A 25,543-nucleotide genomic window follows, 5' to 3' on the forward strand; every position below is an offset into this window, starting at 1 on the left:
TTTAGTAATGGCGGCCATGTTTTTTCACGGATCAAAAATCCCAACAGTCTTTTTGTGCAGAACACCCTTAGGAACAATCGTGTTAAGTTCACATCCTGTCGGTCTGATAGTTTCAGAGGAGAAGATTTTTGAAAATTTGTCCACCACGACAACGACGACGGACGCCAAGTGATGGCATAAGCTCACTTGGCCTTTGGCCAGGTAAGCTAAAAACTAGTAGTACCAAGGAGTTATCCTTATGGGTAGCAATTGCTAATAGTAGTCATGGCATTGTAACAGGTATGCATCTAGTTGATGTTTGGCCTATTTTTCATTTTGCATTTTGTATGCAACTTTATCTAATCGCATGTACAGCAAGCCCTTTACAAAACACTTCAAAGCTTTTTTTTACACTTTTAAGAATAAAATTTTGCTTGAAATGTAGGTCACAGTCACAGTACAGGATTTATATTTTTCGTCAAATCAATTGAAATGGACACCAGATGTATTTGCATATGAATCTCAAATTATATTAATTAGTTTACTCAGACAACATTTAACGGGCAACAAAGGGTTAACACCAGAGTTAATTACTATTTTGTAACTCTTCCACACCCACTTTTAGAACCATCCATAATTCACTAATTTCACACCTAATGTGTGTGTAATAAACATGTTGGTTGCGTAAATTATTGAATTCATCTGGATGGCGTTGACTAGTTACACAGCAGTAATATGTGAAAGGGACTGTTCAATAAATCAAAACAATTACAGGCTGCATCAGCTTTTTTATTCAGACAAATCTGCCGAAATATTAACCATTTATAATTTAAATGATCATTAATTTAGTACATAGCTAGTTTAATAATTGACTATGGTGAGAAAATTTAATTTTCCAAATGCAATTTGCATTAAAAAAAAATACATGCATTAATATGAGTGGTATTTTGTATATCTTGATCAAAACGTGCTGGTGATTTTTTTTTCAAAATAAATCAATAGATATATTTTGGACTTGGGTTTCCATTTAAGCTTTTGTAAAAATTTAGCCTGATTGAAAATTAAGAAGTTGTATAAGCCTATCATTGCTACATATTTGCATTGTCGCTTATTTCTTCAAGGAAATATAGTAACCAGATGCTTTTATCTTATGGTCATAGTTCCTATGTTTTGACAAAAGAGGTATTTGTGCTTCTGATTGAAAGATTTGCGTAAAACCAGTTTCTTTGGATGGATTATTGTGCATCTAATATAAGATTTTCTACCACAGCCTTTAAGTGTCACACATAGGTTTGTTGTGTTGTGGATCTAGGTATAAACTTAAGTTTGAGTGGCTGATTAGGAGTCATTACTGTATTCAACACTGGCTCTAAATCCTGGTGGTCATACTTCAACTGAAAATTTTGGACAATCTGAAAAATAGATGAAAAGAAATTAGCTAATTTGGCGATATCATTATGAGTTTCTAAAACTATTGTAGAGTTACAGGTATGGTAATACATGTAGTTTCTCTAAATTTCTTTTTAAGAAAACAAGTCTCAATGTATTTGAAATTTTAACTTCAGTATTTCTTTCCCTTTAATGTGATTTCTACAGACATATTTTAGTGGGAATGATGTAGGGGATTGTAAAATAATTGTTTGAAGTTAATTATATTTAGTTTTTTATCAGTCTTAACAGTTATTTCTGTGCTATTAGGAAGTTCATGTCTTGTATGCAAGTTGGTTCTATCGATAGCTTCCCGTATTTCAGCTTGGTTGGCGAATTTTTTTTAAAACACAGGATATGTAATGTAAGATCTATATGCACAGTTTTCTATCTACTGTAATTCAACATTGCTTCTTGCAATTTATGGTTTTCAAATATTTTCAGGAGTAGTTTAGTCAGTGTTATGTTGAAAGTTACCATATGCTTAATGCTAAATGTGCATATTCGCGGGTATTCATCTTCACAGATAAAAACTGATGGCAAAATTCTTGAAATAAAATACACCACGAAAATATGTGCAATTACAGTAATATACATTGGTTAATCACTGTGAACATGGCTAATATATACATCATTACCTTGGATATCATAATATTCATTTCTTGTTCAGCAAGTCTTCTTCCTGTAAGGCAACAGTTTAATGTTCATAAAGCAACTTCTTTCAAAAGAGTTTTAACGTGCTCAAATTAAAAAAATATATATTTGATAAAATGTGATTTTTTTATCAACAAATAAGTAAGAAAAGCACGTGATACATTTTGCTCATATTAAACACTGGGGTCAAGCACCTGTAAAAATTTAATCCCAAATCAATAAAATTTAATAAAAGGTCTTGTCTTTACTAATCTGTACATTTGTTTTATAAAATTTTGAATCTGACAATGCAAACCTATAGTAGTTATAGAAAAAGGTCTGAATTGTCAGCTTCAAAATTCTGATAAAATGCATTCATTAGAAAAAAAATAAATGAATTTTGTTGAGCTATACTCTAATATTTTACAATCTTTGATCTCTATTACGACTGTTTTCTTTTTTTTTATCTTCTTTTAATGCCGCTAATGTGCATTCTAAGATAATCTCGCTCCATAATAAATTCAGGGAGTGAATCACAAAGAGGACTGGCATCAAAGCATACCTATGCACATCCTAGCCCCGTGACCCCACACTAAATTTGACAGAGACTTCAGTTTTCTGTCCATATCTCCGTCTAACCATCGTTCTGGTATGAAACTCTCTGGATCAGGATATAATGTGGGATCATGAAACATACCATATAGATTTGCCTGAACATGCGTCTACAAAATAATATTATAATTTTAATTTAAGGAAAAGTAAAATAGAAAAACTACATTTACTACTTAAAATTGTCTTGATGTTTTGTTTACTTCACCACTTCAATATGTAAATATGCAGCAATACGATTATCAGTGCTTGTGTAAATATTAACGGAAAGTGTACATATATATATCTCAATTTGCATACAATTAACGATTTAAAAAACTACAAAAATGTACTATTACTCACCGAGAAACAGTTTGTAATGATACGGTGTTTCTATAATAATACAACGACGAAAGATTTAACAGAGATAAACAGTTCAGTAACGCGGAAACGGTTGATGTAGAAAATGGGAGGGTTTAAGTATTGCTTACCCCAGCTGGAAGCATGTAACCTCCGACCTCCAAATCATCCTCTAGATGTCGACTTGTTGCAAATGTGATCGGATAGAGCCTGCAAAATACAATTAGTCTTGTAATCTTTAAATTCATATGATTTTCTTTCTTCCGCCATCCTACTATAAATGTCATATTGGAGGCAGTGGGTCAGATAAAAAGGCCCGAAAAGACACACGTGAATTTTTAAACCAGGAGCAAAGATTCTGTAATTACTAAATAATGTCATCTTAAAAGACTAATGACCTTAATATGAGTTGGCGCCAATCTTCATTTTTTTGCAATTGACATTCAAATCCGTTTACTCTAGTAAACATGGCACACAGTTTTTTTAAATTTGTTTTATTTACGGATCCACAGACCCGAGACAAGCTCATTCTAATAGCGAAATTACTATGCAGTTTTTAACGCCCTTGGCTACCATTTTAGGTCCCGCACGGACGACCCAACTTTGTGGCCTGTACATTTATATTCGTATGTTATTCACAAACACATTGTGATAGTGAACCTATATTTAAGAGCTTAATACCACATTTATTGAAAAGATTTCAAGCTCCTGTGGTTGTGCTGCAGTTAACATTTTTTTACACGAACATGAGCGGTTAATGGATAAGTAAAGAATAGATTTCAAAAACGAAACCTTTTATTATATCCAAACTCTTTCATATTTTATGCATGGACCGATTCCCGACGTTTTCTCAACGCTTACATATATTGAGAATGTTTATTCCGATGATTTTTTATGGAAATTAGTGGTCGCTGGTCTTTATATTGCTACGTATGCAAAACTCAAAGAGACATACACATATAAATATTGCTATCACTTTTTATGACAATTTATTAGGCTGGTTTATTCCATAAAAATTCTTCTATGGTCGGTGTACTTTTCCATTCTGTATTTTTATCTGTTATTTCTTAACAGGCTCGGTTGGTGCTTCCACGAGGAAAATCCTACACATTCCTCCATTTTTCAATCAAATTTTTACAGGGAAATGTTGCAGCTATATATCTCGCGGAAGTATCAGAAAAGTAGCAGGAAAGGTTTGTTGCAACTATATACTACCTGAATGTTTCCTTTATCACAGCTTTAATATACGGAAGATGGGTCAACTTCTCTGGTGTTATAGGTTCGTTGTTTGGCAAGACTTTATTAATTTCGCTGTATAGTTTTTCTTGGACGTCCTGGTTCTTTGCTAAGCAGTACAGGACCCACAATGAACCGGTCGTTGTCTATCAAAATTTCAAAAAAAGAGACCATTGTAAAATTATCATATTATGTCAATCCTAACGACATGAAAGTTTGATTGGGATTAAATTTTAATGACACCTTTAAGACATCGGAAAATGTCTACGCTTTCAATGTGATTCAAAATCCCTACTTTCATTGGTTATTGGTCATGTGTAGTACGGGAGGCCATGTCGACAAACTTTTACAATCAAAGTATTTTTCTTGCTCCTTTTTTTCAAAATGAACCTCTAAGCACGCAAATGGAACAAACCGAGATTTCAGCGTAAAATACATTGCATATGCTACACAATATAGTACGTGCTACACTTTTTGTAGCTTATGCTAATTTTTTTACAGCATATGCAATTAAATATAATTTTGAACATCTTGGTACATAGTAACATAAATTGTGTTGATATTAAGAACATGCGTTGATAATTACACATCACGTAAATAAAGGTTAAAAGGTTTTCATAGGTAATATTTTGCTTCTTTCTCATAATACGCCAGTTTATACAATCTTTCATTTATAACCGACCTTTGATACATATTAATAATATATAAAACCGTAAATACGGCACAATTTGAAATAAGTTTTTTTTATGCAATAATAAACCCGTAATTAAAAGTTCCAATTCTTCAATGTAGTTCAAAAAGTAGGAAATGTATATGTACATTAATAAGTTATGGTAAATACGTAGTTATAATTGAAAGGACTCGGACGTCTGTCCAATTGTGCGACTATACAAAAATACAATACATATTAATATTGCAAACTGATGTATGCTATACATGTGTTTCAAGGAGTAACCCATCATCATCAGCATTAAAACCAAATACACGGAAGATCTTTATCCAAAAATAAATTGTATAGAACAAGTACTCAAAGCGAAGAATATCGAAAGGGGAAGCCAACTACAGCACCGAGAAGTTCTACACAGTGTAATACGACACCGAGTAGTTCTACAAAGTGCATATACAGCACCGAGAATTTCTACTAAGTGCAATATAAACAGCACCCAGAATTTCTGCTAAGTGCAATACAACACCGAGAAGTTCTACTAAGTCCAATATATACAGCACCGAGAAGTTCAACAAAGTGCACTGATTACAGCACCAAGAAGTTCTATAAAGTAGAGTACAGCACTATATATAAGTTCTACAAAGTACAATATATGCAGCAACGAGAAGTTCTACAAAGTGCAATACAGCACCAAGATGTTCTGCAAAGTGCAATACGAGGAATGAGGAATAACTTTTGTCTGGAATTTTCAAGAAATTTAATTTGGTTAAGAGAAAAAAATCAAAGCTAAGTCGCTAATCGTCAAATATTCTATACCACTGATTTTGGTTTACTTTCAACATCCGAAAAGGCACAAATGCGATATGCTCTAAAATCGGGTGACTTCCGCTAGAATCTTGGTTCTCTTGATATGATTACTCTTTCGTAACCGTGATGACCCGAATGTTTTTTTTTCAATCAAAACAACTGGTTACCTAATAATGTGTATGACCTATATAGTCAATTGTAATGAGTCCGTGCGCCTGAATCAGAAACTGGTAATGTTCAATGCTAACCGATCATTTCATCTTTTAACGTAAACTTCCCGTTCTCATACAAGCAAAAATCACACGTAGAACACATTTGCATGATATTTAAAAGGCACATTTTGATCTCGTATGAAGCCAGAACGATGAAGCTATGACGGTAAACACGACACGGATCTGCAACTTAATGTGGAGTAATAATAAATAATTATGCAAATCATATGCGACTGTAAAGTACTGAAATTAAAAGAGCGGAAGTATTTTCTTAACGCTTTAAAAATATTCTTGCAGAGCACCAAGACGATTATGTTTACTCATCTTAACTAACAAACCATTTTTTTAACCTGTCTAATTCTTATTAGTCTGTATAAAACACCCCGCATAGTAACCTATATTACCATTGTGTTCTGGCTTACCGTTTCTGTAGCGCCGACAAGTAAATCTACAGCAGTTGATAAAGCTTCATTAGGAGTCAAAGATTGTTGTGACAACAGGTAAATAAGAAGTGGTACATGTTCGCCCTTTTTTATTTCAGAAGATTCAAGCTGAGCTTTTTGCTAAATTGACAAAAACAATCGGGTATTTAGTGGTATAATGTGTAGTACTTAATTTTAAATGTTACATTATCTATTTATGAAGAAAATCATGGCATGTAAACTATGAGCTGCTACTTTGAATAAATTGTTCATGCATGCATCTGAATCAATTTTTTAGAATTTCTATTTGTTTATTTTTATTGGGTACTTTACACGACTCAACACGACTACGAATAATTAAACATTATAGTAATTCACTGACGAATCGATCAATAGCTTGAACATGTACTGTGAATCCTTATTATACTGAACGTTCATCGGTATGTTATATATTTATTTTTACAAATGCACGTTTTAGCAGAAAAAAATGATGCCTTGGACTATTTATTACCTTGTCCACGAATGACCTTCCAATTTTCAGTATGTTGTCCGCATATTGTTCATATTGTCGCCATTCCTTGGTCGGATATATTTTATATAATGGAAGATTATACATCAATGGCTGCATGAGTTTGAAGAAGCCCTGGAGATTAGCTATGAAGTCTTGAGCAAGCTGAGGTGTCTTTTCCCCTAAGCAACCGATTCTCTCTTCAAAAAGAAAGGTTCCTATGGCTGAAATTTAAAACATTAAATAATAACATTCCCTACCAATAAATCTGGTTTTATTTAGTCCTAGATATTGTTGCATCACAATGGTTTCGCATAGCAGTTGTGGAAATAAATTCTTGGCAAAGTATAAATATATATAAGGTGTGTTTTGTTTATAAACATGAAATTAACAAATTGAAATCCGACAACACGAGTCTAATTATTCAAAGGGTTTTTTTTTAATTTAATTACATGTGTCTTAAGTCAATTATTTGTACTGAAAAAAGACAGAAAACCACAGTAATGAAAAAATACTGAAATTTTCAGTACTAAAAAATGACTGAAATTTTCAATACTAAAATGTTTTGGGAAAGGAAAGTACTGATTTTATATCGGCATTAAAAGTAAAAAAATCTGTAGTTAAATTCCTGGTAGTGTATTATATATATTTTTGCGTTTAAAAGCATGTCGCGTAATTGACATTAAACTCTGAACATTTCTTTTATTTGTTCCGAAATAAGCATGCCTTGGTATGATAGCTTATGATGAATTTCTGTACAAAACAACAGACATGCTTTAACCCTAAAATATACATACATTCCATGGCCCATTTGAACAGCTCATTCTCGATGCCATTTATTTCGTGGTTATTATCACGTTTTCTCTGTAGGTGTCGTACGAAGTCATCTGCTACGATGTCCATTTCTTCACAATAACTAAGCACTTCCTTAATCTTTAACATTTTCTTACTCACTACTGTTCTAAACTTGTACCATTCTTCGCCTTGTCTGTACAGAAAACACGTCAAACGTTATAATAATGATCTAAATGTATTATGAACTAAATAAACTGTAGTAAAATCGACACGGCAAGTTGCAAATGCAAACAACAAATACGTTTACACTATTTGCATCAACATTCTCAATTGCACACGATTTCACCGAAAAGTATAAAGTGAGACTTCAACACTGAAGTGCAGTTTGGATGAAAATTAAATATACTATCTGGATGTTTAAAACTGGAAGACAGATATTAGTACACCAGAGTACACTTCAAAAGAGACAGGAACATGAATATTACGCGTAGCAGACTAGCAAACTTATCTTCTGTACCATGCAAAAAGGGTAAAAGCATTTTTTTTCTAGCTTGGATTATACTTGTTATGGAACAGAAGTTCCTCTATAATAAAAGTTCCGGAAGAAATATTACAGAATATTTGTTACTGTGGAATTTTTATTGTAACATTTGTTCCTAACAAAATAAACCTAATATAACAAATGTTCCTACAGAAATGTTCCATTAGAACTTCTGTTATTAGAAAGAAATGTACGTAGACATACTTACGCATATTAGAAAGAAATATACGTAGACATACTTACGCATTAACTAGTCCTAGACCAATGTTCTTTTTTCTTCTATAGTGAGCCATTGGTTCCATTTCTCTTCTGTTTGGGTACTTCCGCTCCGCTTGAATAACTTTGTTGTATTCAAGAGGGTCACTTATTACTACCGTCGATATTGTGGCAATATTTTCCTGGTATATCGGACCGTACTCTATTGCCCGTTTTTGATAAGCCTAAAATTTAAATGAAAATAGTTGTGGAACCAACCACTTGCTTTTGTTTGGTATTATCAAGTTCATTAACTTATTCTGAACCAGTATATTCAAGGAGGTGCCAAATATTTCAATAACTACTTTTCATCAAATAATTTTTGTATCACTGTTCGACGATCGCATTAATTCTGATTGTACAGATTTTTGTCATAGTTTATCTATAATTACATGTAGCTCTTTTCTTACACTCTACAGATCATTTGCAACTAGAATTTAAATCTTCCTTTGTGTAATGTTCTAGCATACCTCAAACATCTTATTAAACCGTAGTCCATCTTTTTTAAAGTAATCAAACAGAGTTCCTACGACTGGGTATCCTTTTGGTCCTGGTACTTCTTTAAATGGTTTTATTGTGCATTCTGTAATATTCTGTTCCTTTTGTCTATGTTGGTTCCCATTGAGTAAACTGTTTATTTTATCCACAGATTTCTTGAAAGGACACTATAGAATGAAAATACGCGAGTTAAATTCAGTTAAGGGACTTTCTAAACTTTGTCAGATTGCTGGATATATTAGGAAACTCTTATGGCATATTCATGAAAGCTGGACAAAAATATTATTATGACAGGGGGGGGAGGATAATTAAACTGAAAACTTAAGGATACCCTTTAACAAAGGGTTTATACTTTGTATAAAGACTTATTGCTTGCAGATAGACATTTTTGGTAAGCCCTACTGAGTCAGAAAAAGAAGCATTAATGTGTGTGTGTGTGTGTGTGTGTGTGTGTTTTCTGGACAAAAAAAAATAAAGTTTATTATATTCTTGTTATCGGTCAGTTTTGGCAGTTCCTAAATTACCAATTTATAATAGTAAAGTAATACTTTAAACTGTTAGCGACAGGAACATATCTTAATCTGAACAAAGGAAACATTGCCTTTTTAAATGAAATGACTACTAATATTGTGTAGATTGGGGGCAATACAAAAGATAAAGGAGAAGGGGCGGTAAAGGGTCTTTTTGACCTAAATTCAACTAAAATTAACCATAAAGTGTTGAATAATTCAGTTGTGAATTTGGAGACTTGACCCCATCACAAATAAGAAAACATGAAGATTTCTGCTGATTCTTGCATTGAAAGGACAGAAAATTTGCTTACAATGTACCAATATTCAGATATACTGTCAAATTTTGTACTTTTTGGTTACTTGCTGGTCATATTTTATGGCAAGGAAATGTTGCCCACATCCATTCAACAACTTCATAGTTGGTGAATACATTCATTATTACAAAGTTTATCATAATTGAAAATATAACTTTGTTTCTTGGGTGTGGACATAGTTTTCTTGATGTAAATACGTATGAAAAAAACAACAAAATTTACAATTCTCAGCATGTTTTGTTAAATGACATAAAATCATGGCACCATCATGCTGTCATTACAATAAACTAATGCCATAATTTATCATTTTTCCTTATATTTATATATTTTACTATGTTATGAACAATTTTTATGTTATTACAACAAAGTTGATAATTTAGGCAAAATTCATATCTTTAATTGTCGATAGTACCGCATACAAGTTTGACGTCAACCGTCAATATATTTGTCAGCGCATGAGTATCGTTTATTCTGTATTTTTAAAACAATAAGCAAGTTGGGGAAAAACTATGATGTAGGTTAATGTTCTGAAGTAATACTGCTTAAAATGGCATATTCAATGTACTAAAAATGAGGGAAAGTTCAGTCGAAGTCCATGATCAGAGGTGACCATCTTCAACGTGTACATAAATACTGTGCAAAGTTCAAATAAATTTGGTTTAAAAACTTTTGAGAAAATGGCTAAGTTCAACATGCTGAAAATACAGGAAAACAATAATCACATTTCTCCATAATAGGGGGTGCACATCTTAAAGATGTAAATTAAGATTGTGCAAAGTTTGAATAATATTCGTTCAATACTTTTTTGGAGTTACAGATTGCACAAAGTAGGTACCCCTAAGCGTGACGGACGAAGAGACATGGTATACGGAGTCGGGCGGCTACTAGACCTGCTTTCACCGTTGGTGACGCAGGTAAAAAGGGACATGATGACAAATCTTAATATAACACATGACCTACCGATGTTTCTGTTACTTCATCTATTGCTATGACTTTTGCACTGGGTGGACTGGTGACTGTTGTTGATACTACCCGCTGTGAGCTTTTCGTTATTGCTTGAATCAGTTTGCTTCCGTTTCGAGTTGCCATTCTTAAAAATTCATTATTTTCATTCTAAAAGTTCTCAATGCTTTATTTTGAAACTTTTGATAGTAAATAATTTTGATTCCCGTTGAAATAATTCATAGAAATTCGTTTTATTCTAAGATATCAAAAAAGGAAAAAGATCTGGAGGCGCAAGCGTAAAAAAAATTTTCATCATTCTGATAAACATGTGCATATCGAAATGTGAAGTAGAATATATGCACCACTTAGTTCCAGGTATCTTTCATGTACTAAACTTGATAATGGTAAAAAGGAAAAAACAATAGATAACGTACTTTTGAAGTCTAATTCGGGAGTAACAAAGAATGTGCTTTGCTTTAAAAATTTTAAAACTTACGTTTTCAGTGAAATCTGTGTGTTAGCTCCTTAAGGTTGTTGATGAAGCGGGTTTCCAGCCTTATTCTCAGAAATGTTATTGTACCCACTCGTTTTATATCAAGTTCTATCACATTAATTATTGACTTGTTGAATCATGCTGGTGTTGTCTGAATGGAAACACCTGATCTCTTGTAACACCACATATTGTGAGCATATCATAAGAAGATCATCCTTATTTTTTACATCTTTAAATGCCATATACGGTAAAGACACGGCGTGATTTTAGACCAAAAGTTAAATCTTTCTGTTTTGTCTTTGACGTTAACAACTTATCCTCAAAAAGATGTTTTCCCCAAAAGCTTAAGTTGAGAAACATGAATCAGTATCATGGTAAAAGGTTTACTTTCTTTCTGTATCACTAATACTGAACGTGGCCAGTATCAAATATTTTAATTGAGTTCTTACCAAACCGTCGCGTTTTAGATTTCTTTAAATTAGATATACATGTACATAGCCCATGTCTTTAATGTTGTACGCATTCTTGTTTATAATTATTGATATAAAAACGAGTTATTGTTATTAAAAGAATCCAATTTCTGACATCAGAAAATAAAGTTTTTTTGGGAATAAAAAATATGAAAAAAACTGTTTTTCTATATACATGTATAAAAACCATTATAGATAAAAGCATTTTCCGATATTAAAAAAAAACAAAAATAAACTTTCAAAACATTCAGAGGGTTTTTTGTATCAAAATTTATTTTGTGATATAAAATACATTTTCAGATATAAAATCAAAGTACTCATGTACTGAATCAATTATATCGATCGTTTGAAATTTTACGCCTCAAATAACGACAAATTGCAAAATTTGGAATAAAAGGAAAGTACGAGCACTGAATTCAAACGTATCTAAACTTAACCATATTGTTGTAAATAGTTAATGTTGAATTATTTGGTTTATTTTTAAATTCACCATTCTGTTAACGAAGGACAAAACAAAAGACACACACACACACCAATTTCATAATTTCATAATCGTAGCAGTGCGCCAGTTTGCGTAATGTCCGGGTTCGATGGTGGTTTACATGGAACACATAGATGAATGAACACAAAACTCTCCGAGATACTGTATGATTGAGCTGAAAACTACTATAGTTGGCCTTTCCCAGTTTCTAAATATTTTCAAGTCGGAATTTAATTAAGGACCTCCAGGTTGAAACTGTCTGTCAAATCATTCAATTTTAAGCCGCCACAATCACTGAAATAAATCCTTAGATACACACCCCTTTTAACCACCTACATTCCTCAGTTGATAAAAGCTTTATAGCTCAATTATCGCATTGACACCTATGTTTTAATTAAAGTGCTTAGTTTCTTAGGAATCTAGTTCCAGACACACGTACATTAATACAAACGCCAAAGTCTTAGAATACAATTTCAACAATTATGTTTAGTGCAGACAACACTAGCTATGCACTTTTAAGGCCCTTGAGTACCTGCAGCACCTGCAGCTCTATTATCTTTACACATGACCAAAATAACCCAATAGAACGATTATTGCAAAAAGCAATATCATGACCACAGACTGACCGAATTCCCGAGAAATGCATTATCGAAATTCCTATGCCATCCTTTAAGCAACATTTCATTTTCAATTGTCATCTCCGATGTCATGAGGCGGTAACCGTAATAAATATACACGATACAGTGAGTTATACATCGGGGGGGGGGGGGTATGCTACCCTTTTTATAAAACATTTGTTAAAAAAATGAGTGGCTAATGATAGCATAGAAGTCCTTTCTTTATATAAATTTCTTGATCCGATCCACTGCCCCCTTTTTGTAAATATTTTGATCCGCCAGGGCCTGCGTGAAATATCAGAAATATCAAATATATCAGCTTTAGCATTCCGACAATTTATAGCCGCGCAGGTTTTCATTTCCATCTATATTATGAGTCTGAAAATAAAAAGACAATTTGAATATATCGACAGTGAACGACTGTAGAAATAAACAGGCACTGAGATTAGAAGTCAACCATTTTAATCGGAATGTTGTTACACAATTTACAATCCTAATTAATCTGCATATTAAACTCACAGTAAAACTTGTTTATTGGGTTTGTTTATTGGCGTAAATAACATAGAACAAAAGTTGACATACTTGAGATACCTAAAAATATATTTAACCGGTACGTCTAAATACCGCTTAGCCCCGGCTAAGTGCACTTAGCCCCAAATATTGATTAATATCTATATTTTTGAAGGTTGGGATGAAAAGATATGTCAGATATGGTTATATATTTGAACTTTGTTTAGAGATATTGTTATTTTATTTTAGGAAAAAACGGTTTTTAAAACGGCACGCGCTGTCTGTGTGTCGGCAATTTCGTGTGCTATCATGCGTATACAAATTAACAAGTTAATCAAGCAATATACGGCTTGTCAATTAATTTATGATTAATTGTTTGTCTTCAATTTTATGCAATAATGACCTATTCAATAGAATTGGCGAAAAATAAATGTGCACTAGCTCGGACAAATGGTCTTTGATGTTCATCTCATAAAAACATTTTAAGTTTAGACAGAGAACGATAAAGAATAAAATATAAAAACAGTCTTTTTTTGTCGCAATATTAAAAAGATTTCTTGTTTTGGTAAAATTTTGTGAGTAAAATTAAGTATCATTTAAATATGGAACATCGGTATTCTGGACATTCATAGCGAGCGCATTTACAATATACAATATAAATTTCACAAAATATACGAGATGTGGCGTCCTTGGGGATCACCAACTACGTCCGTTGATTATGACATGGTCTTACATAGATTGCAAGAGGTATATATATATTAATTATTATTAATTTAGATGAAAGATTGTTGTTTCTTTTTTAGGTAATGCATTTATCACTTTCCGTATTTACAATATAAATTATAAAATTATAAGATATGGAACGAAATAAATATCTGAACAAATTCTGACCGCTGAGTATATATATATATATCGCCCCCAATGTATCGCCCGTCGTCTTGTTGCACATTGGAAATTAACTCAGTTAGTAAGATTTATTTGATCATTGTTTCTTTTTTGTCCAGAAATATACCCCTTAAAAGAACGCAATGATCTGAATAACTTCTGAAAACTAAGTTTGATTTTTGTCCGATGCTTGACCAGTAAGACTTTGTTCTTTTATTCATTTCGTTCCTAAAACACAAACAAAACAGCCATCAAAGTATCCTGGACATTTGATAAATAAAACAGATACGGAACGAAATAAATATCTGAACAAAGTCTGACCGCTGAGTATTATTGCCCACATTCTATCTTACCGTCGTTTCCCCTCCGCCAGTAAGTCCACTTTGTACATTGAAAAAAATATCGTAAAAACTAAAAGGCATTGTTCTGTTCTTTATGTCGTTTTGGAAATACACACACAACAAAATCACCATGTGGGCCCTCTCAGCAGAAAGTCGGGATCTACCGTATTTGTATCATAGATCTTTTATAAAAGAATATCCAGATCGAACAAGATATATCTGAATCCTTATTCTTGCAACATCGTTTTCAATCATATAAAATGGCGTCAAGTTACGTGAAATAATAAACCATGCTCTGGTTACTTTTAAATAAATAGAAATATTTATTTTTTGTTATTTATTTCAGGCCTGCCAGTATGGATTCCTACATTTACATGATGTTGCCATAGCAAAGCGTGACCGCTTACCACCTTTTCAGCTTCCAACTACAGTGACTGCACCATCACGTATTGACGTCTTATCACAGACCTATCTACAACAGTGTAATATGCAAAATATTGGTGTCCCTTACTATGTTCAAGATAATGGTAGTTGTCTTTTCAATGCCGTTTCGGTAGATTTATCCGGAACTGAGACATTATCTACAGAACTGCGTGTCCGTACTTGTATAGAAATGGTTACAAAGAAAGACATATACATCTATGCCTAATGCAAACAAATTACTATGGGTTTCGCCTAATTACATCACATCTACATTTGATTGTGCACATGCACGTGGTTGGTCGTCCTTATGGACATTTTATGCATTAGCTGAAGTAATAGGTACAACTATCAAATCTGTATACCCTCCTTGAAATGGTGGCCAAGACATATATTACAAAACGCTTAATTTAGAAGCTACCACAAGAAACAACATGCATCCAAATGATATGGTTACGATTTTATGGACCCGATCAACTAGTCATAAAGGTTCAATGTGGGTTGCAAACCATTTCTCACCTATTATACTGCACGTAGATACATGGTAAACAATGACAGCTTTGTTCAAGAAGTGGTATATACACACGGCAACAACAAACCCCCGTCCATTATTTGTTACACTAAACAGCAACTAGATGATTTGAAACAATTTTTGATGACCAATCAAGATTGCATTCTAGGTATAGATAGAACTTTTAAACTTGGCGCCGTTTATGTCACAAATCTAGTATACAAAAACAAGAAGGTGGTGTCAAAAGAAACTGGTGATCATCCGATTTTCATAGGCCCTATGTTCTTACACTGGGAAGGTTCGTTCCTTTCGTACCACACATTTTTATCTCATATGAAAGCACGCATTCAGGAAAGTGTGAAATGCATCGATTTACGAATTGGAAGCAACGATGAGAGTGGTTTGACAAAAGCAATTGACAGTGTCTTTCCTAACATAGAACGACTTTTGTGCACTAAACACATGAAAGACAATGTTTCCGATCACCTTAGAAATAAAATTGGATGCAACGACCAATTGCGAACAAATATTCTAAATAACCTATTTGGGCCCAACGGACTGACATCGGCGATAGATCCCTCAGATTTTCATATCAAGGCTCGAGATATTAGCAGAAACTACCCTGAATTTGATTCGTATTTTCAAACCCGTTTAAAAGACAGACTGTTTCATTATGTTAACATTCCAAACTGGCAACTGGACTACAATCGTTTATGGACAAACAACAACTGCGAATCCATAAATCACGTCTTCAAGAAGGCAGTAAACTGGCAACCAAAGTCAATTTCGAATTTGATACAAGACTTACATGATATTGTTACCGTGCATTTCATAGACTTAAAACGTTCACTTTACGGTAGTGGGAATTATGAATTGTATGGCCGTTACAGAAAACACTTACATATAAAAACTTTGAAGTTCCACAACCAAAAAGACTTGCTGCCAAACCATACCAAAGAATAAGACCTAGAAACTGCCGTACAAAGCCAAGATTTTAACATGACAATAGTTCTGCAAATGTCTTTATTTTGTTGATGTTTTACATGTTATTATACAATATAGAGCTACAATAAATCATTCAAAATAATTTACATTTACTTTGTTATTTACACCAATTAATAATTAGTAATAAAATGTGTAGGTGTGATAAGCCTTCACGGTCTACTGAACTTGGAAATACAGGCACGTGTCATTATGATATCTTAAAACACGTTTAAATCAATAATTGCTGCAGCGATACTTACAAAAATCGAAATACAACATCTTCATAATTCAAATTTTGTCTATTGATACTAATATGCACACATAAGTGTTTCCATCCCGGGCTAAGAGCACTGTTAGGGGCTAAGTGCACTTAGCCCGGGCTAAGCGGTGTTTAGACAGACCCGTTAAATATGCATTTGAACCTAATGGGGTTGCCAATGGGTCCTAGTCTACCATTCAAATGTATGGAGATTCGTCATTAACATAGCATTGTGTTCAATATTAAAAGCGAAGTATCATTTTTGGGTAAAAATACTGATTAAAAATGACAATTATCAAGCTCTAAGAGATAAAAATGTTTAGAATAGCATAAAATAGAAGATTTTGCATTGTGAAGCAGGTTTGAATTTCCGATCTAAATTGATAAAAATCTGATATCAGGCACGAAACCACAATTAATTTTCCCACTGTCTTCTTTATAGCCTTTCTGTAATTTAAAAAAATTCCACCGGCGCAATTCAATTCAGATTTTCAGGGATGTTAATTTGAACCTTCCAACAACTTATATAAAAAATATAAAAAAAATTACCATTATTTTTTCAAATTTTATGCATAAACACAGAGATACCCTAAAAAATGACCCAAAATGGCTTCTGGATGTCACAAACTTGACCTTTTTTGACCTCACCAAATCACAACCTAAATGTCAAATTTCTCATTTCAACACATCTACTAAAATAATTTCATTATTCCTCTTCAATTTGAGCACAAAAAGTATGAGAAATTCTGAAAGGAAGTGTTTCTAACAAAATTTTGAAAAATCCCCTATTATTATATGAACTATATACAACGAAAAGCTAAGGGCAGATAATTGTGGTCTCGTACCATCAGAAACGTAAGACAAAAACAGCATGAATAGTTATTATCAATGCGAAACAAGATTTTCTGATATCAAGAAATTATTACATGATTTATGTGTACATGTATTTCCGCTTCCGACAAACTACAGGATTAAAACGTATAGACCCCAAAAATGTTAATTATTTTTTTTAAAATGTTTCACAACAAAGACATGGTGCATTTTCTTGCAAGATTCAGTCTTTAAGAAATTCTGACATTGTAAATTTCATCATGTGGACGTTGAACAATTGAATTTTGGAACAAAGAAGGCGAGCCTGAGATTCTCGTGAGAAAGCCAGTATAAAAAAACCAACATGCCTAAAATTCTCTGTATCGGTAAGTTTAAAGTAACATTTTATTTTCTTTTTTTTTTGTGCGTAAAAAAAATTCAAAAATCAAAATGTTGACCTTGAAAAAGGGTACTTTCAAATGACCTTTGTCTATTAACACCACTGTGACTTTTAAACGATTTTTCGGGCATACCTGGTTTTAAACTCACAAATGTTTACATCATATATTTAGCTTTAAATATACCCTTTTATATCACATGTTTAGATAAAAATATACATTTTTGTATATGCATTATAAGTTTTTGTTAAAACCCTATACCGTCTACCATATATCGCATACCCTATATCACACCTGTAGACCTTTATCGCATATCCTATATCACACCCCTTCAAACATCATACTTACAGTATGGTTAAAATATATGATATAATGAACTGTATCAACCCTCGACCTATATCGATGACCATTTGGGTAATATAGAAGTCTTGGGTTGACACAGCATGTTATACAAATTTTGACATGTATTTTAAGTGTTTTTTTTTTTAAATCCTATATTGCTTACCTTCTTTCGCACCCATAGACTTATAACGCATATCCTATATGGCTTCCCTTCGCGGAACATACTTGAAGTATAGTTAAAATATATGAAATAATGAACATGACATGTCAAAATCTGTATCACGTGGTATTAACCCTCAACCTATATCACTCCGCGGGCCGGTTGCCCTTGGGGTATTATGGGAGTCTCGGGTTAATACGGCATGTGATACAGTTTTTGACATGTAATATTCAGTATGTATCAGGACCAGTACGCTGTGACGAGCATTATCGATTTATTTACATCAAAGGCAAATGTCACAAATTACCCGATAAATATAAAATACAACGACTGTTAGCTGTCTAAAAAGCAATTGAGTGGTTAACTGGGTCATGCTTGAAAAATCGTAACGTCAAAATGGAGTTGATTGACGCTCAAGGTCAAAATTTTGGGTTTTTTTTTTAAGTGTAGACACAGACTGGTATTGCCCGAAGGGCAAGTATGGACGCAGACTGGTATTGCCCAAAGAGCAGATTTGAACATACATACGTTTTGTCTTGAATATGTTTGCATTGTCTAGAAAACTCCATTTATTGATAAATATCCATTAACATATGTTACTAAATATATACTAATATTAATAAATGGGGAATAAACTCCACAATGGCTTACCATAACCATAAGACAAGTCTTATACATATTTTAATGCTTCTTTCTTGAAGGTGTACTTGCATGTGTTGAACTTGCCCATGTCACTTTATGTAGGTTAGCTTAGTAAAATTTTTTGCTCTAATTCTGGACTCTCAGTTTTTTTTAGATCAACAGAAACCAACAGTGCGGTATCTGTCAGTTACATGGATGCCCCTATTTTTTAAATTTGTTGGGGCCATGACTCCAATTTAGGAAGTAGGAGCCTTCCTTAATTATATAAATTTCATTAAAAAAATTCATAACAATTGATCAACCATAACTAAAGTCATCGCACGAAAAGCAAGTGAGTATGGACGACGACGACACGGACATCGCTGTCAGCACCATACCAATATATATGGACGATCGCAATTTTTTAAGGTGTCATTATTATATTAAATATATAAATATATACATATATATCGGCAGATTCTGGGTCTGGACATACTCCATTTCCAATTCCCTAAAAAGCCTGTCAATTACTCTTCCTTAAGACAAAATTAGTAGTGTGTGATTAGCTAAGAATTTACATCTATAAGGTCTTTGTTCTTACATTCGTCCAAGTTAAAACAGTTCTCTAGCAAAAGAGAATAAAACTGCATAATGGAATATTTCTCAGTTACAGTCATGTACTCAACAGAAAACATTCGAAATTCATATGAAACAAAATTACAATACCGATATACGAAGGACTTGAAGGCTAAATCATTCCATACTGTCTCACAGCTAGCACTTTAAAATCAATATTTCAACTAAATCTTGTATCAAACAATTTCATCAACTTCTAAATAGTTATATACATTTGTAGCCTGAAAAATGTTTCCTTGAAAAAAAATGTATTCTACAGTACTTATTTTGCAGCTGTATACAATATATCCAGAGGTACTGCAAGTATTATTTGGTTTCAGAACCAATATTACCTACATGTATATTCAACACTTCACAACACTGTCATTAACTTTTCTTTAGAATCTCTTTATCATTAAATCCTATAAATCTTCTTCATAATTTAACAAAACTTAATTATTTTTACGTGTACAGTATTTAAGTATGAATGAGACTAAATTATATCAATATACATGTACAAACTTTACTTTATTGGCACGAAGTCATAAACAGAAAATGGTTAAATTAAAAATCATTTTAAGAGTTGTCAGTACATGCAATCTGACATGTACATATATAGCAAAACTAAAAATCGTCGGAGCTCCTAGGAAATGTACTTACATGTACATTGTACTTTTACGTGTACATAACCTCTATATGTATAATGTAGAGTTCCTGAAACTTCACGTTACAGTAATGGGCAGCTAATGGAACTACCCCAACTTAACAGATTCCTCAATGCTATGTGTTTTGCAACAAAACGTTAAAAAGTTCATAGGCATGAAATAAGCACACGTATATGGAACATAAACTAATAAAAGATGTGTAAAAGGAAGGTCCTATTTAACCTTGGACCCCAAGTTTTTCCTCCAGCAAAATGTGAAGAAATATGGACCATATTCAACTTAATAAAATGCAATTTTGAAGAAGAAAATAAAGACTTTTTTCTATCCTAGGCGGAAATAGAGAGTTAGAAATATTTATAATCGATTGTAAACACACATGCCGGGAGTGTGCTCTTGGTCGTGGATAATCCCTTTTTCGGATTCGGTGCCGGAGATATATTTTTTTTGTTTTTCTACTCCTACAACGTCAGAGGTTTGAATTTCGTTCCTCCATACCCCAACCTCTTACTTCCGAGCGCCATATTGCATAACGCTTGTTCCGACAATGTTTGAAATCGGCAGAATTATGGTGAACTGTTTACCATTTAAAACGTTTTATACAGTTTCTTTACCATAACACGGAAATAAATCCCTATCTTCCGACTCTACTAAATTTTAGAATGGTGATCGGAAACGTAACGTTATTTTTTGCACTGCAAAGTGTTGATTTTATCCCAAATAGTATTTCGGTGGGTTCAAGATTTGAATCAAATGCTGTCGGCTATACTATGTGCAGATCACAAATTGGATCACTAGGTCACGGATCAACATTAAATCACGTGTGATGCTTTTAATGAATTCAATGAATGAACATGACATCTAATTTCCCCGAATACACCATGCCCCTCAGTCACGGGTATGACTATGCCGGGGACTATGCTTTACACCGTCCATGAGGGACCCTAAATAATAGCCGATGACTTTAAACAAAAATTCAGTCCGTCATGTATAACAAATACTGTACCACATACAAGTGATTGATTGATTGATTGATTAATTTTTTATTGGGTTTTAACGCCACCCCATATAAGTGCAAACCGGGTCTAACAATATTGAGTATATATATTAGCACGAAAACGACAATTAAACCAAGTACAAGAAAAGTCAGCTGATGGTCAGCGTCACTTAAATCGTGCAACTGATTGGCTAACACTGTGTCACGAAAGATTTTGGGGGATTTTAGTGGTTTATATCTAAAAAGACAGTCATATTATCTGCTCGAAGCCACGGTATCCTAGCTTTATAATGCAGGAAATGAAGGGTGAAACGGATATACGGAACTTAATTGTTATGGTGTTTTTTAATAAAATTTTACGTGCAAATTACCGATAAACAGAATATTAAGCCGACCTGAGATATACATGGAAAAGCCTGTATCAAAAACCAATTGCCTTATATTCTGTATTAGTTTATAATGGCGTGTATTTCTTATGAAACTAAATGCTTTGCTTCTGGAAACGAAACAAGCTCGGTGCATGCGATGTCATGTTTTATTGAAGACTGAAAACTTGATTTTGCTTGCAATGAGCTGCATTTTTTTTTTCTATTGAAATTTTAAGACTTTCCTTCTCAGTTACTCTTGATTTTCAAAACAGATATTTTGAAGTATATTTTCTCGGAGTCAAGTTTAATCGAAAGTTGCCCCTCTGGAGATATTAACACTTAAATTTTAGTTATGTTCTATTACTGAAAAAGGACAGGAAAACATCCCGCTAGAACTTTTACACTATAACCAGTCGAAAAATATTTCACGATAAGTAGCAGATCTAAGCACATGAACATAGGAAGAGCTGTTTTTAGGACATAATAAATGTATTTATACAGTATTTTTGATTATCTGAAGATGTAATGAATCGCCACCTGCCTTGTTTTAGGCAGAACCATAATTAAGTAATACGGAAATTTAATATCTTTTTTTTTCAATGGATGAGTAAAAAAAAAAAAATTTTTCCAAAATTGGAAACATTTATTGTTTTCTCTAAAAAAAAAATCCGCGCCGCTCTCGCTAATAAAATGTTCGTCGCCTTACAATATACTGCCAAATATTATCACTATATTCTTGGAAGATTGACCGACGTACTAAAGATAAATAAAACAGTTCTACCCTGCCATGAGTATGTATCTACTATGCATCCTGTCATACTTGTAACACAACAACCATGTAAAATGAAGAACACTGTAATTAGTTTTTATTAGCTCTAAATAGTTCTGTACCAAATGGAGTAAAATAGCCATGTGTGTCATGACCTTGGAAAATGTCAGACACTGTCTAGCCAGTGGATTAATTAAGGTGGATGGCGGGTTTAATATGTAGGATGAACTGTACATATTATTTTCTGCCGTCCGTGCGAGACTTGTAGGAGTAGTCATGGATGTTAATGTAGCACATATCATAAATATTCTTATGTTTTTGCGAAGAATCATGTGTAATTAAAAAAAAAAAAACGCTGAGGGACTTTGGATGAGTGACGTTGAAGAATATTAATTGAACCTTCCCGCCGGCCAAAGTATATTCTAGCAAACAAATTAAATAGCCGACATAGCAGAAATGGGGCATTCATTGTCAAAATTTGGAGAAAAAAGAATTGCTTAACGATAGACTATTAATATCTCAACCCATGCACCATTATAACCGTTCGTTTTAAGCACTTAAAATTAACGTAAATGGTTGAATTACGGTCGTAAGGCCGAAGCGCTCCGTCCAGTTAAACAGTAATAGCTCTTAGAGTATTGTACGTAAAGAAATATGTTAATGATCTAAACAACAAGTTTGACACTTAATGTAACTTGTTACATGAAATTTATTATGGACATTTAACATCTCAATATACCAGTAGTCAATGTTTTTGATCAACAAAAAATGAATTATTATAGATTTCTTAAAATCAACGCCGTATTTATCCATATCCTTTGCAAAAGTGTTCTGACAGGCCTCCATGAATTGTTGAATTGGAAAAAGTAACAAAGTTCATGCCCTTTAAAATTCAAGCTGTGATACGGATTTATTCTCTCGCCTGACTTTGTGACGGGGTAACGTAGGCAAGAGTCAGAAGCCTTTCTTTTTAGCTCACCTGGGTGAAGGCTATGTGTGCTATTGCCATCAATTGGCGTCCGTCGCCGTCATCGTCATTAATAATTTTTCAAAACTCTTCTCCTTCTGACATTACTTGACCAATTGGAACCAAGCTTTGTATGAATGTTCCTTGGGGCATCCTGCATAGAACCGATGTGGAGATTTTTTATCCGTCGAAAAACATGGCCACCGTTACTAAAAATACAACATTGGGATCAGACAATAGTTTTTTGCATATATTTCCGAAAATGTTAGGTTTAGCTAAATTATAACGCAGGTAAAAGTATTTAGTATGATGAGATTTTTCTGAGGTCAAATTTGTGTTTTAATCTGTTAAGCCATGTTGAAGTTATTGCCCTTTTTCTATGTTATTTGCTATTTTTAATGTTTTTTGTCTTTCAAAAATCTTCTCCTCTGACACCATTCGAACAATTAGAATCAAACTTGGTATGAATATTCCTTGGGGTATCCTGCATAAAACTGATGTGAGAATTTTTTAACCGAAGAAAAACATTGCAATCCTTACTAAAATAAAACATAGGGCTCAGACAGTAGTTTTTCTCATATATCTCAAAAACCGTTAGGTTTAGCTGAATTTTGACATTAGGGTAAAGTGTTCAGCATGATGAGATCTATCTGAGGTCAAATTTGTGTTTTAATCTGTTAAGCCATGTTGGTGTTATTGTCCTTATTCGACGTTTTTTGGTTCCATTTTCAATGTTATTTCCATCAAAATTCTTCTCTGACACTACCAGACCAATTAGAACCAAACTTGGTATGAATATTCCTTGGGGAATCCTGCATAGAACTGACATGGGGATTTTTTATCTGTGGAAAAACATGGCTGTCGTTACTAAATGTAGAACATAGGGGTCAAACAGTTGTTTTTCGCATGTTATTTCTACAAAACCGTTAGGTTTAGCCAAATCCTTTCAATTGCTGAAATGATCCGTATTATAAGGCCTACAAAAGTCTCCAGAAATAAAATTTGTCACACGACTCCTTGTTAGAGTTATTGACCTTAAAAGGGTATTCAGTATGGCAAACCAGAGTGGGTAAAAATAAGCATTTTCTAATATCAAAAAATGATTTTTAATATTACAAATTAGATGTCTTATATCACAAAACACTTTTTTCATTTTTTAATATTAAAAAATCAATTGGATTTCTAACATTAAAAAACTATTTTATTTTTTTAATATTACAAATTCATTTTCTAATATTACAAATCTATTTTCTAATATTACAAATTAGATTTCTTATTTCACAAAACCCTTTTTTATATTAAAAAAATCATTATTTAATATTAAAAGTTCAATTCAATTTCTAATATTAAAAAACGATTTTTTAATATTAGGAATTGATTTTCTTGTATTAGAAAATGGATTTGTTGTATTCAATTACAAAATTACGATATTTTAATATTAGAAAATCATTTTGTAATATTAAAAATGTGACTGATGTTGCATTATCGCAAAGTGATTTTCTAATAGTACAAATTCATTTTCTAATATTACAAATTCAATTTGAAATATTACAAAATGTGTGATGTTTTATAATATTAATAAATCAGGAATTTGAAAATGAATTTTTAATATTAGAAAATAAATTTTTAATATTACAAAATGAATTTCTAATATTAAAAAATATTTTCTGATATAAAAAATGATTTTGTAATATTAAAAAGTATGTTTTCTAATATTACAAAATAAGTGTTTTCTAATATTAAGAAATGATTTTTCAATATAACAAATTAATTTTCTAATATTACAAATTAGATTTCTAATATCACAAAACACCTTTTTAATATTAAAAAATCGATTGAATTTCTAATATTAAAAACGACTTTTTAATATTAAAAATTGATTTTCTAATATTAGAAAATGGATTTGTCGTATTCAGAAACGACTTTTTAATATTAGAAAATCATTTTCTAATATTAAAACATGTGACTGATTTTGCAATATAGCAAAGTGATTTTTTAATATTACAAATTTATTTTCTAATATTACAAATTCATTTTCTAATATTACATATTCAATTAGTAATATTACAAAATGTATAGTATTACTAAATCAGGAATTTGAAAATGAAATTTTAATATTACAAAATGAAATCCTAATATTAAAAATCTTTTCTAATATTTTAA

At 32.5% G+C, this 25,543-nt stretch overlaps 1 protein-coding gene across 2 annotated transcripts; it reads right to left on the minus strand.

Annotated features, from left to right (window-relative positions):
- Positions 1-758: 758 nt before the first annotated feature.
- On the minus strand, positions 759-18,481 carry LOC148629349 (cytochrome P450 10-like). 2 transcript variants are annotated; one of them, XM_088548684.1, is made up of 13 exons: positions 18,385-18,481; positions 11,197-13,139; positions 10,716-10,845; positions 8,902-9,096; positions 8,420-8,616; positions 7,638-7,828; positions 6,844-7,064; positions 6,333-6,473; positions 4,204-4,370; positions 3,120-3,198; positions 2,603-2,762; positions 2,046-2,089; positions 759-1,391 (listed from the first exon to the last, which is right to left on the minus strand). In XM_088548684.1, exons 3-13 carry the CDS (start codon positions 10,842-10,844, stop codon positions 1,260-1,262), a joined length of 1,656 nt encoding a protein of 551 aa, XP_088404810.1. In that variant the 5' UTR covers position 10,845; positions 11,197-13,139; positions 18,385-18,481; the 3' UTR covers positions 759-1,259. The 2 variants fall into 2 exon arrangements, with proteins under 2 accessions (XP_088404810.1, XP_088404818.1); XM_088548692.1 differs by having other exon boundaries at positions 11,197-11,344; positions 18,385-18,477.
- Between the last annotated feature and the right edge of the window lie 7,062 nt (positions 18,482-25,543).

The sequence above is a fragment of the Perna viridis genome, chromosome 1 (genome assembly GCF_037379345.1).
Source record: "Perna viridis isolate PV_CMFRI_1.1 ecotype Kerala chromosome 1, ASM3737934v1, whole genome shotgun sequence".
NCBI lineage: Eukaryota > Metazoa > Mollusca > Bivalvia > Mytilida > Mytilidae > Perna > Perna viridis.